General features: G+C 37.0%; 1 protein-coding gene across 1 annotated transcript in view; it reads right to left on the reverse strand.

Moving 5' to 3' along the window:
- The window catches only part of TTLL6 (tubulin tyrosine ligase like 6), a 1,150,444-nt gene extending 1,137,830 nt beyond the window's left edge, over positions 1 to 12,614 (reverse strand). The window contains exon 1 of the mRNA XM_044055332.1: positions 12,480 to 12,614. Within this exon, the coding sequence (XP_043911267.1) occupies positions 12,480 to 12,614 (135 nt within the window). The remainder of the gene's footprint in view (positions 1 to 12,479) is intronic.
- Positions 12,615 to 16,102: the final 3,488 nt, after the last annotated feature.

The following is a 16,102-nucleotide window of genomic DNA, read 5'->3' on the forward strand; positions in this document are numbered from 1 at the left end:
CCAGAACCACTCCTTATGTGGTAGATAGGTTACCTAGTGCTTACCACTCCCACTGATAAGCTACATATGGGTAATATAGTTACATATGAATGCCTAATTAGGTAAATATGTAACTTTGGTTTAAATGCATCTGTGAGAAGCAGAACCCAGCAACCTTACATAACAGTAGTGATGAACTTATATGTCACAATGTTGCAAAATGCAGCACCACTAGGGTCTCCTACAAGGAAACCTTTACTGTCTTGGGTATTTACTGGTTGGATTTGGATGAGTTGGTTATACTGGGAAAAGTTACAACTGAAAGTGCCTGCATCTATAGAGTGCATGTTTCAACCCCACTTCTCAAAGCACAGCTCAGTACAATATAAAATACACAGGAAAATGAAGAGCCAGTGAAAACCCACTAAAGCTCTAACCAGTAGTGTTCATCTTCCCAAAACTGCAGCAATTACCCTTCTGCCACTAGAATAACCACTAGAAACTATAGATGACTCATAAATCTGGAAAACTATGCTTGTTTGCTGCAACTCTGAAAAGTGACTAAAACACAGCAAATAAATACTAATTAATTCATTTAACGACACATAAAACACTTAAAAAGCAGTGAAAACTGTTAAATGATTTCAAGTAGTAGCTGCAAAACTTTAGAAAAATGACAAAAACATTAAAAGCTGATTTAAATAGCAAATCACAGCAAATTAAAAAACATTTCAAATGCAGCACAAACTGTAAAACTACTTTAAATTATGAATTGTAACTTCTTTCAAATTCAGAGTTAACACAGTCAAATGCAGAAATAAACACTGAAAATGTATATAATATCCCTTCCACTTTCCTGATGATACTGTAACCAGCTGTGGCTACCCCAGTGTACTATGATGGTTAACTCATGATAACATTAGCCTCACTTTTTCTGATGATGCCATCATTAGCTCTCCCTGTTACAGTGTACCAAGAGAACGTGCTCTTTACAAATAAATGAAAGGTATGCATTTGGCATAATGATAAATCTTCATGATTCATGTCCATTCACTTCAGCTTCAAGCAATCATCAGCTTGTCATCTGAAACTTTCCAAAAGTCTAATTCCATCACCATTCCCATAATGCTCTAGGTTTCCTCTCATCTTCAGATGTCCAAAAACAAAGAACACGTGCACACACAGTCATAATAAGCATAACAAAACTTGTATGTTACAGGTTATGTCCCTCCAGGCCACAATACGTAAGGATAGGGGTGAAGGACTATTAAACCTCTTCAGTAGCACACAGACCCATTTGTTCCCTGGCAGTGCAGATCATCCTCAGATCTTACAGGGTAAGACCCATCAGAAGTTCTTGTGTTCTTACCAGCATTGCAACTTATCAAAGTATTTGTATTATGGCCCTAACCCCTCCACACCTGCATCACCGCATGGATTGCCCTTGCTCTCACCTTATCCATGCATGTTCACACTCCCTCTCATATCAACAAGAGCGACTGTCACTGGCTTGAGCAGATAATGAACACACCCATCCCTATACTAGACCCTTCTGTCAGTGCAGTGTCTGTCAGACCTCCATCCCATGATACCAGAGCGGTAGATGACAGAACACACCCATCCCTATACTAGTCTCTTCTGTCAGTGCAGTGTCTGTCAGACCTTCATCCCATGATGCCAGAGCAGTAGATGACAGAACACACCCATCCCTATACTAGTCCCTTCTGTCAGTGCAGTGTCTGTCAGACCTCCATCCCATGATGCCAGAGCAGTAGACAACAGAACACACCCATCCCTATACTAGTCCCTTCTGTCAGTGCAGTGTCTGTCAGACCTCCACCCCATGATGCCAGAGCAGTAGATGACAGAACACACCCATCCCTATACTAGTCCCTTCTGTCAGTGCAGTGTCTGTCAGACCTCCATCCCATGATGCCAGAGCAGTAGACATAGCCTGGCAGGATCCACACTCCCATGATGGCCATAAGCTATTTTCCCTGCCAGCACTCTGAACTGCCCAAGCCACTAACTAAACTTGGATTGCCTGTGATACACTCAGGGCTTTATCCCTTTGTTTCACTGGACTGTCCATAGCCAGGGCTTTATCCCCTTGTGCATCTGTACAGGTCACACAGTCATTTATCTCTTTATGTTACTCCACTGGTCACAGTCAGGGCTTTATCCCTTTATGTCACTGGACTGGCAATAGGCATGGCTTTATCCCTTTATGTCACTGGACTGACCACAGCCATGGCTTTATCCCTTTATGTCACTAGAGTGGCCATAGCCAGAGCTTTATGTCACTGAACTGGCCACAGTCAGTGCTTTATTCCTTTATGTCACTGGAATGGCCACAGCCATGGCTTTATTCTTTTATGTCATGGACTAACCACAGTCAGTGCTTTATCCTTGTATGTCACTGGACTGATCCCTTTATGTCACTAGATTAGCTACAGTCAGTGCTTTATCTGCTTATGTGACTAGACTGACCACACCCAGAGCTTTATCCATATATGTCACTGGGCTGGCCACAGTCAGAACGTTATCCCTTTATGTCACTGGAATAACTACAACTAGGGCTTTATCCATTTATGTCACTGGACGGGCCACAGTCACAGCTTTATCCATTTATGTCACTGGATGGGCCACAGTCACAACTTTATCCATTTATGTCACTGGACTGGCCCCAGTCAGTGTTTTATTTGTTTCTGTCACTAGACTGATTACAGCCAGAGCTTTATCCATATACAGTATGTCACTGGGCTGGCCACAGCCAGGGCTTTATCCATTTATGTCACTCGACTAGCCACAGTCAGTGCTTTATCCTTTTATGTTACTGGGCTGGCCACAGCCAGGGCTTTATCCATTTATGGCACTCAACTAACCACAGTCAGTGCTTTATCCTTTTATGTCACTGGACTGGTCACAGCCAGGGTTTTATCCATTTATGTCACTCGACTAGCCACAGTCAGTGCTTTATACTTTTATGTCACTGGACTGGCCACAGCCAGGGCTTTATCCATTTATGTCACTTGACTAACCACAGCCAGAGCTTTATCTATTTATATCACTGGACTGGCCACAGCCAGAGCTTTATCCCTTTATGTCACTTGACTAACCACAGTCAGTGCTTTATCCATTTATGTCACTGGACTGGCCACAGTCAGTGTTTTATCTGTTTCTGTCACTAGACAGATCACAGCCAGAGCTTTATCCATTTATGTCACTGGACTGGCCACAGCAGGGCTTTATCCATTTATGTCACTGGGTGGGCCACACCCAGGGCTTTGTCCATTTATGTCACTGGACGGACCATGGATGATGAAGACTAATCATTATAACTTTCATATCTCACACAATCAATCCAGTTTGTCCACTTAATCCCATAGGATTGAGCCCCAAGCTAAAAATCTTGGATGGCAACATGACACAACACTCTTGACAACAGTAGCTTCAAAGGTTGATCTATACCTTGAGATCACGTCCAGCTCACACTTCCTAGGAAAAATGCAGAGAAGGCCATGTTTTGGGACCGCAGACATCACTTAGCTAGGCATTTTAAAGGATGCTTATGAGGTAGCCACTGCTCTAATGGAGTGTTCCTTTTCTTTAGTCTGCAGCTGTTTCCCTTTTTTTGATAATGGAAAATAATACAATCCAAAAGTCATCTAGACAATGTAGCCTTCAAAACATTTTGGCCCAATCTGTTCTTTGCAGAAAAATGAAAAAGATGATTATCTTTTCTGAACTGTTTTGTTCTGTCCAAATAAAATGTAAGTGTCTATATACATCTAATCATTATATCAAATATTCTCCTTTGCTGGCATATTTAGGAAAGAACACTGGTATACTGACAGACTGGTTTAGGTTTATTTTCCTGGCTAATTTAAGCATAAATGAATGGTTAGTCTGCAGCTATACATTTTCTTTACTGAAGATAAGATAGAATATTTTCAAGCTTAAAGCGTGATGTTCCAAATCCCAGTTAGGTGAAGTAACAGCTACCTAGCTACATTTTAGAAGTTGGCTTAAAGGGAGGCAGTTTAATTTTTCCAGCTTAATTATAGTTCTATGGCAGAAGAGATGCTTCAATTGAAGGTATAAACAGGAAGAAGTCTTAGGAGAAACGTTTACATACTTTTAGAGATGCTAAGGTGAATGGTTTAATTCCTGATGAAGATGTGATACAGTGGCTAACCGTACCTTTAAAGAGGAGCAGCTTAGGAGGCAATCAAATATTTGAGACAAATAACAAGAACAGCAAAAGCATGAGCTGTAAAGGGGCCGTCACCTTAGAAGTTGCAAAAAGGGAGAACTTCATCCCTTTGTTTCTATAAGTTATTCTAATATAAGGTCTCTGGGCAGAAACCGAGATTTGAACCACACTAGATGTGTAAGTAGGGTTTCTGGTCATTATGGGAATTGGAGTAGCCATGCAACTAGGCAGAGATACAGAATCAAGGTGAGGCCTGCCAGAAGGGAGAGTGAGAAGGGTCATGAATGATTTCAGGTGGAGAGAGCTCTCCGGCAGATAAGGATACAGCGCAGGTAATGACATTTCAGGAGCCTATAAAAGGCAATAATCACACCTCTTGCTTTCCTCTATTTAGGTTGTGATATAAACTTTGGAATCATGAAAAATGGTGCAAAAGTATATAAAGTACTCCTGGGGGCCCTTTCTGTACTATAGCATACCTGGGCTTCTGTCCCAGTGCAGGTATGAGGAAAAAATAGCTCCTGCATTTTGTGCTGTTAAAGGGAAAAAGGTTGCAGCACGTCTTGTACCAATGGCAAATAAAATAAAATCAACTGTGGGACCCCTTGTGTGACATTAGAATGCAGCCAGCCCACTAAGGCATTGAGCAAACATAAACATGTATAGCTATCCATCGGTGATGAAATAAAATAGACCATTTCCAATCCCTAATTTCCTCATATCACAGGGTAAGGAATGTATTCTTTCCTGCTCAATAATATACCATGCAAAACACAAAATACAGGAAAAATTCGTAGGTGAAACAGGTACGAAAAATCAAGTCCAAAACTGCAACAAAAATCCAAAAGCTGGAAACGTAGCGATAGGCAAAACAAGCACTTTATTCCAATACAAAATCACAAAGCTTTTGGGATCAACCTTTCATCAGTGCGTAATACACAGATCAAGCCATTAATTTGAATATCTAGTTTAAAAACCTTAATTAGGTCACATGACACAGTCTAGACATAGTACCTGACACAGTTCAAAAAAATAAAATAAAACAAATTAAATAATACATAAAACCATATATATATATATATATATATATATATATATATATATATATATATATATATATCTGTATACATAACAAAAGTGCAAAAATTATTAATCTCCCTATATAAAATACTTGACATACCTTACAGCATGCCATATATACTATGGCTGTAGTATTACAGGTAGTAAAACACTTAAAAATATATTTTTTACCTGTATTTGGATGTATAAATTCACTATTAGTAATAATATCATTGCAGCATTTACAATTATAACAGGGGAAGGTACCATGTTTTTTTTTGCTTATTTCCTGTTTGTTACATTTAAAATCTTTGTAATACAATCTCCATTTAAGATTAGAACATGTTTGATATGAGCAGGACAGGACATCCCCTACTATTTTAAGTATTTCAGGCATAATTCTCAAAATTCTCCGATTACTCACAAGAATGTTTTTGATACCATTCGATCTACTATTATATGTAATGACATATCACATATGTTTATTTACAGTTCGAATATCATTTTCATCAAACCTTGTATAAGGTTCAGAAAAGTGGGGTTTCGCCTTATTTTGTCTTTCAGTTGTGACTTCACATGCTGTTTGTTGTAACAGCATTATCAGTGTACCCACATTGTTTGAACTCTGCGGTCATTCTATTCAACTCAAGCTGAAAATTCTCATCTTCCATATTTAACTGGCTAGCTCTCAACATTTGTACCTTAACTACAGTTTTAAAAGTATGTGTTACATGCATAATTTTCCTGTGAACATAGCAGTTACAGTGCACCTCTTTCCTATGGATGGAAGTGGCAATGCTATTATTACACTTAGGCATACAGCTAAATAATTAATACTTTCACTAGAAAATTGGACTGTGAATTTCAAAAAATCAGTAGTGGTATTTAAATAATCTACAAGCATGTGCAATTCATCATCACTCCCAGACCATGAAAGAAATACATCAACAAAACATTTAAAAAACAGCACCATATCACATAAAGCATTTAAAATACCACAGATAAAACTTAAAAACCAGCAAAGGCAAGGCTCCAGCTTCTTATTCCTGAAACAAACGTCAACAGCAACTCCAGGTTAACAGTTGATAACTGCTTTAATGAACGAATACAACACAAGCGCTTTTACAGAATGCTTCTTCAGGTGTATGAAAAAACGTTATAGCCACACCTCCTTTATAGTATAAAGTTCATCACATGACAAGAAACTACAAATACTGTTAAACATATACTCACTTCATTAAACTAAAATAAAACATTAAATTAATGATATGTTTAAACATATATACATATAAATATAAATATAAAAAAAATATATATAAAAGTGTATAAAGAATGTGTAAAATTCATCTATAATAACTCAGGTAATGTCCATTATCTACGTAATGGTCTGTTTATTAACACAGGTCGCATAGGAAAATGGTCATTCAGGCCATGTCCTACATTGGCTCTCAATCTAACTATCCAGTTTGCCTCCATTTCCTCAGTTCAAGATCTAATATCACCTCCTCTTTTACTTTCATAACATCTCCCTATGACCATGAACCTAAATCCATGCTTGTCACTGGTATCTGTAATACGCTTGGCTAAACCATTAAAATTACTTCTTTTCTTAATGTGGTATACATGCTCTCTGATTCTATCTCTGAGTAGTCTATCAGTTTTCCCAACGTAGAACTTGCTGCAGACCTGACATGTAGAAAGATGAATCATGTGGGAAGTATTACAAGATGCATTGGTTCTTAAATCAAAGATTTCTCCTGAATCAGGGTGTCTAAACTTTGTATCTTCCGTTATGTAACCACAAAACTGACATTTTTACATGGTCTAGTCCCTATTTGATCTCTTAATTGTTCTTTTTCTCTTGATGTACAGAGTTTTCTTCTTAGACTTTTTTATTTTTAAAAGTGAACTGAGGTTGTGGATCTAAAAACTTACTCACCTGCCTATCTGTTGTTAATATATTCCAATGTTTATTAATGATGTTAGTGTAAATACATCCCTAGAATAACTTAAACACATCTTTAATTTATTAGTGTTAGTTGTTTTTTTATCTAAAGCATTCCTCAAGGGTTCCGAAAAATATGGTTTGCCCTCGTATCTCTTAATTTCCCAACCTCCAATGCATTTCTCTGTACCATATTGTACTCATACCCTCTTTCCAATAACTCAGAACTAACAACTTCCTTCTGTTTATCAAAATCCTCATTTCTGACATTAAGGCTAGAGGCTCTGAAAAACTGGTTTTGTGCAACATTCCTAAATATAAATTCCAGATGCATACTATCTTTTCTTAATAATTTATTAACATGCACTCTTTTCTATGCATCTTCGTATTCATTTCACCCTCACCACTTTTCTCTACTAACACATCTAAAAATTCACTGTTTTATCCGAGAAATTCAAAGTAAATTTAAGAAAGCCTGTGGAATTATCAATGTAATCCACAAACTCAGTCAACCGTTCTATTGACCCTTCCAAATCAGGAAGAGGTCATCTACAAACCTACAGTAAAAGATAATATACCCTTTAAAAGGTCCATCTATCACATATTCCATCTCCCATTCTAACATTACAGCGTTTGCATAACTATTCTCGCACGATGTTCCCATTGCCACCCCATTGTGCTGCCAGAAGATTTGATTTTTGAACATGAAGATGTTGTTTTCTAATGTGTGATCCTTAACAGGGTTTGTAAAAGTAATGTCTATTCATCAGTGAAATCACCACTAACCTTCAACAACTTAGTGACACTATTAATTCCGATGTCATTAGGAATTACCATAAACAGTGATATGACATCTAGTGTTACTACAAAGAACCTATCTACCCTTTGTCCCTTGCTAGTACATTCATAAAAGTCTCTAATAAAATTCTTGGTGTCTTTCAGGATATGCACTGATTTATCAATCAGATTCCTGAGATTTTTCTCTAAAAATATCGATACAGACTCCATACACCAATTTCTTCCTGCCACTATCAGTCTCATAGGGCGGTTAATCTTAGATTTGTGTAACCTAGGGAGACCTTGAATGCTCGGGATAACAGGATTATATACTAAAAAGTACCTTAAAAGGCCTTCATCTATAAAACTCATTTTCTCTAAATTTTTAAGTTCATTCTATACCCTTTCAATTATTTCATTAACTTGTGCAGGTGAAATCAATTGATAAAAACTAGAATCATTTAATAATTCAAACATTATTTTATCATAATCCTTTCTATTCATGACAACAATTTTCACTCCCTTGTCAGCTGGTCATATCATGATGGAAGGATTATTCTGTAAATTTAATAGGGCTTTAAACTCAAATTTACTCAAATTGTGCCATTTATATCTATTTCTATGCATTTTCTGTTGATAATACACGTTATAAACATATTTCAAACACATTTGTTCAAATGCATTAATCAGTGAATTCTGTTTAGGTATGAATGCGCTCGGTTTCTTAAAACAAAATTCTACACTTTCATTGCTGTTATTAAACATTATTTTTAACATGAGGTTGCGAGTAAACATTTTAATGTTGAAAACAATATCAGAGATGTCCATATCAGTTGTTGATATGAAAGAAAGCCCCTTTTCTAAGACATTCAGTTCATACTGTGATAAATTATAAGGCGACAAGTTCGCTACTAATGTTTTACATTCATGAATGCTTTTTTGATGGTTTGTGGACTTACCATCTTTTCTTCGCATTTCCTTTTGTTTCTTGTCATGCTTCTGCCTCTCTGTTGCCCTCTCTGCTGACTCCGTCCACCTCTGCTTATAGATTTCTCCCTGATTGGGAGAGGGAAAGTAAGTTCAATGGGCCAATGGGTTTCAAAAAAGAAGAGTATATGGTAACTCCATCATGCTTCAATGCAAGGGATTCTCTTTCTGCTTCACAGTGTATTTCTGCAGTTGTAATGAAAGTTTTGCGTCTGGCTCCCAGTGCTGTCATCATCTGTGTGTTTGTACCTCCATTCTCCGTAATCAGTCTCCACCCCTCTCACTCTGGTTGCGTAGTTGAAACATCTGAATTGATTACTGTCTCTGCATGAACTTCCTGGTTAATCAAGACCTCAGGTTCTAAATCACGAGGCCGAGAAACATTTTGGACATTGTTTTGAAAGTCTCTAGGCCACATAAAGACATTCCCTTGAGCAAAGTCCTTTCGGTCTCGCTGAAGTTTTTTTTAACTTAGTCTGCATTAATTTTCTTGTGTAAACTGCCACATTATCCATGGTGTCAGAAATAGGTTTCGTGATAACATCAGAGTCGTATTTTATACACAAGTCTAAATATTTCTTCTTAATTATATCTAAAACCGAAGCCTCTTCCCTTGTTGCTGCAGCAATTAACAAATTCAAATATTAATATTTAATTGCTGCCAGTCACTTAACAAGAGGGGATCACATTCAGTCTGGGCTGGCATTTTTAATACCCTGAGGCCTCTAGGTATTATATTTTCAGTACGACAAACGTGCAGATGGAATTTTTCATATTGCACCCTTTTTAATTTAAATAGGTCTTTTGCCAATGAGAAAACAACAAGGCCAACAAGGTCTTCCTAAGTTACACAAATATAAGATTAATCCCCCTATGAGACTGATAGTGGCAGGAAGAAATTGGTGTACGGCGTCTGTATCAATATTTTTAGAGAAAAATCTCAGAAATCTGATTGATACATCAGTGCATATCCTGAAAGACACGAAGAATTTTGTTAGAGACTTTTATGAATGTACTAGCAAGGGACAAAGGGTAGATAGGTTCTTTTTAGTAACACTAGATGTCATACCACTGTTTCCGGTAATTCCTAATGACATCGGAATTAACAGTGTCACTAAGTTGTTGAAGGTTGGTGGTAATTTCACTGATAAAAATACATTACTTTTACAAACCCTGTTAAGGCTCACATTAGAAAACATCTTCATGTTCAGAAATCAAATCTTCTGGCAGCACAATGGGGTGGCGATGGGAACATCATGCGCGAATAGTTATACGAACGCTGTAATGTTAGAATGGGAGATGGAATATGTGATAGATGGACCTTTTAAAGGGTATATTATGTTTTACTGTAGGTTTGTAGATGACCTTTTCCTGATCTGGAAGGGTCAATAGAACGGTTGACTGAGTTTGTGGATTACATTAATAATTCCACAGGCTTTCTTAAATTTACTTTGAATTTCTTGGATAAAACAGTACATTTTTAGATGTGTTAGTAGAGAAAAGTGGTGAGGGAGAAATGAATATGAAGATGCATAGAAAAGAGTGCATGTTAATAAATTATTAAGAAAAGATAGTATGCATCTGGAATTTATATTTAGGAATGTTGCACAAAACCAGTTTTTCAGAGCCTCTAGCCTTAATGTCAGAAATGAGGATTTTGATAAACAGAAGGAAGTTGTTAGTTCTGAGTTATTGGAAAGAGGGTATGAGTACAATATGGTACAGAGAAATGCATTGGAGGTTGGGAAATTAAGAGATACGAGGGTGAAACCATATTTTTTGGAACCCTTGAGGAATGCTTTAGATAAAAAAACAACTAACACTAATAAGCTAAAGATGTGTTTAAGTTATTCTAGGGATGTGAGTATGTACACTACCATCATTAATAAACATTGGAATATATTAACAACAGACAGACAGGCCTGAATGACCATGTTCCTATGCGACCTGTGTTAAAAAACAGACCATTATGTAGATAATGGACATTACCTGAGTTATTATAGATAGATTTTACACATTCTTTATACACTTTTATATATATATCTATATATATATATATATATATATATATATATATATATATATATATATATATATATATAATATTTATATTTATATGTATATATGTTTAAACATATCATTAATTTAATGTTTTATTTTAGTTTAATGAAGTGAGTATATGTTTAAAAGTATTTGTAGTTTCTTGTCATATGATGAACTTTATACTATAAAGGAGGTGTGGCTATAACGTTTTTTCATACATCTGAAGAAGCATTCTGTGAAAGCGCTTGTGTTGTATTCGTTCATTAAAGCAGTTATCAGCTGTTAACCTGGAGTTGCTGTTGACGTTTGTTTCAGGAATAAGAAGCTGGAGCCTTGCCTTTGCTGGTTTTTAAGTTGTATCTGTGAATTCTATCTGGTCTTTTGCAAAGGTACCTGGTTTGTGTTGCGCTATTTTGTCTCTGCATTTGAAATACCATAAACAAATTGTTCCTCCCATTGAGAGATGACAATATTAGTATATGTGTTCGCCCCTGGGGTGCTGAAAATGGACACCAGTTGTCCAGTCGGTCACTCTTGGTAAACAAATGTAAAATAAATAAATAAATATGCAATGGATTGACATGAGAGAGGGAGGACAATAATCTAGAGAGTGTCGGCTCAAGGACAGACAACATGCTACATTTTCTTTTCTACTTGCAACCAGAAATCACTGAAATTTCAACTTGAACTACACCAGATTGCTTTTAGTTTAGCAGCAGAAGCAGAGGGTGACTTAAGTTTGTTCAAATCTATAACTCAAGAATCTTCATCCAATGTAGGATTTCTAGCAGAGACAGGGGACATCCTAGTAGAAAAAAATGGAAGCTTGGGTACCTCTTCTGTTGTCTTTTCTTATATGCTTTTCCTCTGAAGCAACTCTTTGAGAATTAATTACCCATGAGTGTTCTCTGTTCAATATTAAACAAATATCACATATCCTCTAAATAATAATCAGACACAAAATACAATGTATGTCTGTCTTGGGTTGGGATCTAATGATTGCAATGAGAAGATTTCCTGAAATTAGATTGTCTATCTATAATAATACAGTATAAGTTCAAACAAGACCAGCAAGCTGTCAAACAGTAAAACAAAAAAGCAACTACAAAACAGTCTACAACATGGTAAAAAAATAGCCATTAGAAGGGATGGAGTGAAACAGAAACCAAACAAAATATCTTAAAAATGATAAAGATCTGACTTTCATGAGATAAAATAATAAGGAAATTCTTTGAAAGAGGTGGGAATCAGACAGGAAGTCAGCAAATAACATGATAAATAAAACAGCTTGGGACCATTTCTCTCTGGTGCTTCACTGATCATGGCAAACAATCCAAGAGGTGCAGAACATTATAGGACTGGGGGAAGCAATATAGCAGGGCAAAGTTTTGCATGCCAAGCTGAACACTGCCTCTGGCTACTAGTCTTATAGGTTGAAATGGATGGAAAAGATAATTTAAGATCATGACTTACCTGGTACTGTTTCATGTGCATCACCCTTTCAAGGGACACTGAGCAGTCACTCCAGTATACTGTCCACTCGTCATTCTCCATTGCCTCTCTCAGACCATATCTTCTAGCTGCCCTCCTAACTAAAACATAAAACATATCCTGTATCACTACAATGACAGCATATCTAGTACAACAATAGTAACTCACTGCCAGTGACAGATCAGGCAGAAAGATTTAGCAGTTAAAATATCAGTTTGTCAGTTAGTCCACTAATCAAAAATCTACTAGAATCAAGTACTTTCACAATTTCAATCCACACAATAAATACAGTCAGAAGAAACAAGTTTAACATATAAAGGTTATTCAGGGTAAATACATTTAAAAGAAAACTCTTCTCTGCAATGTAATTAGCTGCGTCTCAGAGTTATTGTTTCCTTATCCTCTAGTTCTCTCCAATGTGATTAGCTGCATCTCAGAGTTATTGTTTCCTTATCCTCTAGTTCTCTCCAATGTAATTAGCTGCATCTCAGTGTTATTGTTTTCTTATCCTCTAGTTCTCTCCAATGTGATTAGCTGCATCTCAGAGTTATTGTTTCCTTATCCTCTAGTTCTCTCCAATGTGATTAGCTGCGTCTCAGAGTTATTGTTTCCTTATCCTCTAGTTCCTTCCAATGTAATTAGCTGCGTCTCAGAGTTATTGTTTCCTTATCCTCTAGTTCTCTCCAATGTAATTAGCTGCGTCTCAGACTTATTGTTTCCTTATCCTCTAGTTCTCTCCAATGTAATTAGCTGCATCTCAGAGTTATTGCTTCCTTATCCTCTAGTTCTCTTCAATGTCATTAGCTGCGTCTCAGAGTTATTGTTTCCTTATCCTCTAGTTCTCTCCAATGTGATTAGCTGCGTCTCAGAGTTATTGTTTCCTTATCCTCTAGTTCTCTCCAATGTAATTAGCTGCATCTCAGAGTTATTGTTTCCTTATCCTCTAGTTCTCTCCAATGTAATTAGCTGCGTCTCAGAGTTATTGTTTCCTTATCCTCTAGTTCTCTCCAGTGTAATTAGCTGCATCTCAGAGTTATTGTTTCCTTATCCTCTAGTTCTCTCCAATGTCATTAGCTGCATCTCAGAGTTATTGTTTCCTTATCCTCTAGTTCTCTCCAATGTCATTAGCTGCGTCTCAGAGTTATTGTTTCCTTATCCTCTAGTTCTCTCCAATGTGATTAGCTGCATCTCAGAGTTATTGTTTCCTTATCCTCTAGTTCTCTCCAATGTGATTAGCTGCATCTCAGAGTTATTGTTTCCTTATCCTCTAGTTCTCTCCAATGTAATTAGCTGCATCTCAGAGTTATTGTTTCCTTATCCTCTAGTTCTCTCCAATGTGATTAGCTGCATCTCAGAGTTATTGTTTCCTTATCCTCTAGTTCTCTCCAATGTAATTAGCTGCGTCTCAGAGTTATTGTTTCCTTATCCTCTAGTTCTCTCCAATGTCATTAGCTGCATCTCAGAGTTATTGTTTCCTTATCCTCTAGTTCTCTCCAATGTAATTAGCTGCGTCTCAGAGTTATTGTTTCCTTATCCTCTAGTTCTCTCCAATGTCATTAGCTGCGTCTCAGAGTTATTGTTTCCTTATCCTCTAGTTCTCTCCAATGTCATTAGCTGCATCTCAGAGTTATTGTTTCCTTATCCTCTAGTTCTCTCCAATGTCATTAGCTGTGTCTCAGAGTTATTGTTTCCTTATCCTCTAGTTCTCTCCAATGTGATTAGCTGCATCTTAGAGTTATTGTTTCCTTATCCTCTAGTTCTCTCCAATGTCATTAGCTGCATCTCAGAGTTATTGTTTCCTTATCCTCTAGTTCTCTCCAATGTCATTAGCTGCGTCTCAGAGTTATTGTTTCCTTATCCTCTAGTTCTCTCCAATGTGATTAGCTGCATCTCAGAGTTATTGTTTCCTTATCCTCTAGTTCTCTCCAATGTGATTAGCTGCATCTCAGAGTTATTGTTTCCTTATCCTCTAGTTCTCTCCAATGTAATTAGCTGCATCTCAGAGTTATTGTTTCTTTATCCTCTAGTTCTCTCCAATGTAATTAGCTGCATCTCAGAGTTATTTCCTTATCCTCTAGTTCTCTCCAATGTAATTAGCTGCGTCTCAGAGTTATTGTTTCCTTATCCTCTAGTTCTCTCCAATGTCATTAGCTGCATCTCAGAGTTATTGTTTCCTTATCCTCTAGTTCTCTCCAATGTAATTAGCTGCGTCTCAGACTTATTGTTTCCTTATCCTCTAGTTCTCTCCAATGTAATTAGCTGCATCTCAGAGTTATTGTTTCCTTATCCTCTAGATCTCTCCAATGTGATTAGCTGCATCTCAGAGTTATTGTTTCCTTATCCTCTAGTTCTCTCCAATGTGATTAGCTGCATCTCAGAGTTATTGTTTCCTTATCCTCTAGATGCTCTTTCCATGGCAGGGTTAGCCACACAGCGGTGGCTCTATATGTTTGTCACTGTTGAAGTGACACCCATTCCCCATGTTCAAAAATGGGAAAAGGGGTTGTGGCTGGACAGATGCAGATGTTCTTTAATTCTCAGAAATCCTTTAGAGTCTTTCCTTCCTTTTTACCTACTTCCTAACAACACTTCACTTAGTTCATAGTCTTTTTTCCTGTTCAAAACTGACAGTGATTCAGAAAGAAGCTTGCCAATGTAAAATATAACATAGGATAGATACCACAGATTATACCGCTTTCACAATTTTACATCCTGAGACTGTGTCTTGTTCAGGTGAGTAAGGTACATTAAAAAAGCTAAAATAAAAATCTTTCAAAATAACTGATTAAAGCAGTCTTTGTAAGAAGACCAGGGATAAAAGACACAGCAAAGCTACATAAACTAATTGCTAAATGGTATCATGTCTGCCACTTAAGTGTTGCTTTCATCCAAAATTTTACACAAAACTAAGCACAGAATTAAGTACATGCAACAGTCATTTGTCTAACTAGCTCTATTGTGTGAAACCTGGCAAGTATGAAAGACAACACCATGCAAGAGTGTGGGAGAGGTTGGTTTGGGAACTTTTTTGGATTACCACTTTGAGCACAACCCTGATTTTTCACGTCTTTAGTAAAGAAATAAATATTAAAGCATGATTAATACATTTTACAAATTTTCAGTTAGCCAAATCAGACTTATTTAGTTAAACAAAAATGACTTTGCGTCCATAGACAACTTCTGGGAAAAGGACAAAAAATAATGAGATTTGTAGATCTAAAAGAAACTGAAATATAATGAGAAACAGAGTTTTCCAAATGCATTAGCAACGCATGCAATATTCAACATAATATCAAAAATGCAGCTATTTTCCAGTTCTAAGGAGGAGATTTATTTTCATTCCTTGAAGAGACATGACAAAAGTGACTACTATTAAGAAGCACTGGTGTAAGGAAGAGGGAGGTAAATGAGAAGCAATACTGTAGGGGAAACTGAGGTAACACAGGAGCTCTGGTGTATGGGACAGTGAGGTAACACAGGAGCACTGATATATGGGACAGTGAGGTAACACAGGAGCACTGGTGTATGGGACAGTGAGGTAACACAGGAGCACTGATATATGGGACAGTGAGGTAACACAGGAGCACTGATATATGGGACACGGA

The sequence above is a fragment of the Protopterus annectens genome, chromosome 13.part0 (assembly GCF_019279795.1).
Source record: "Protopterus annectens isolate FY-2018-M chromosome 13.part0, PAN1.0, whole genome shotgun sequence".
Classification (NCBI taxonomy): Eukaryota; Metazoa; Chordata; order Ceratodontiformes; family Protopteridae; genus Protopterus; species Protopterus annectens.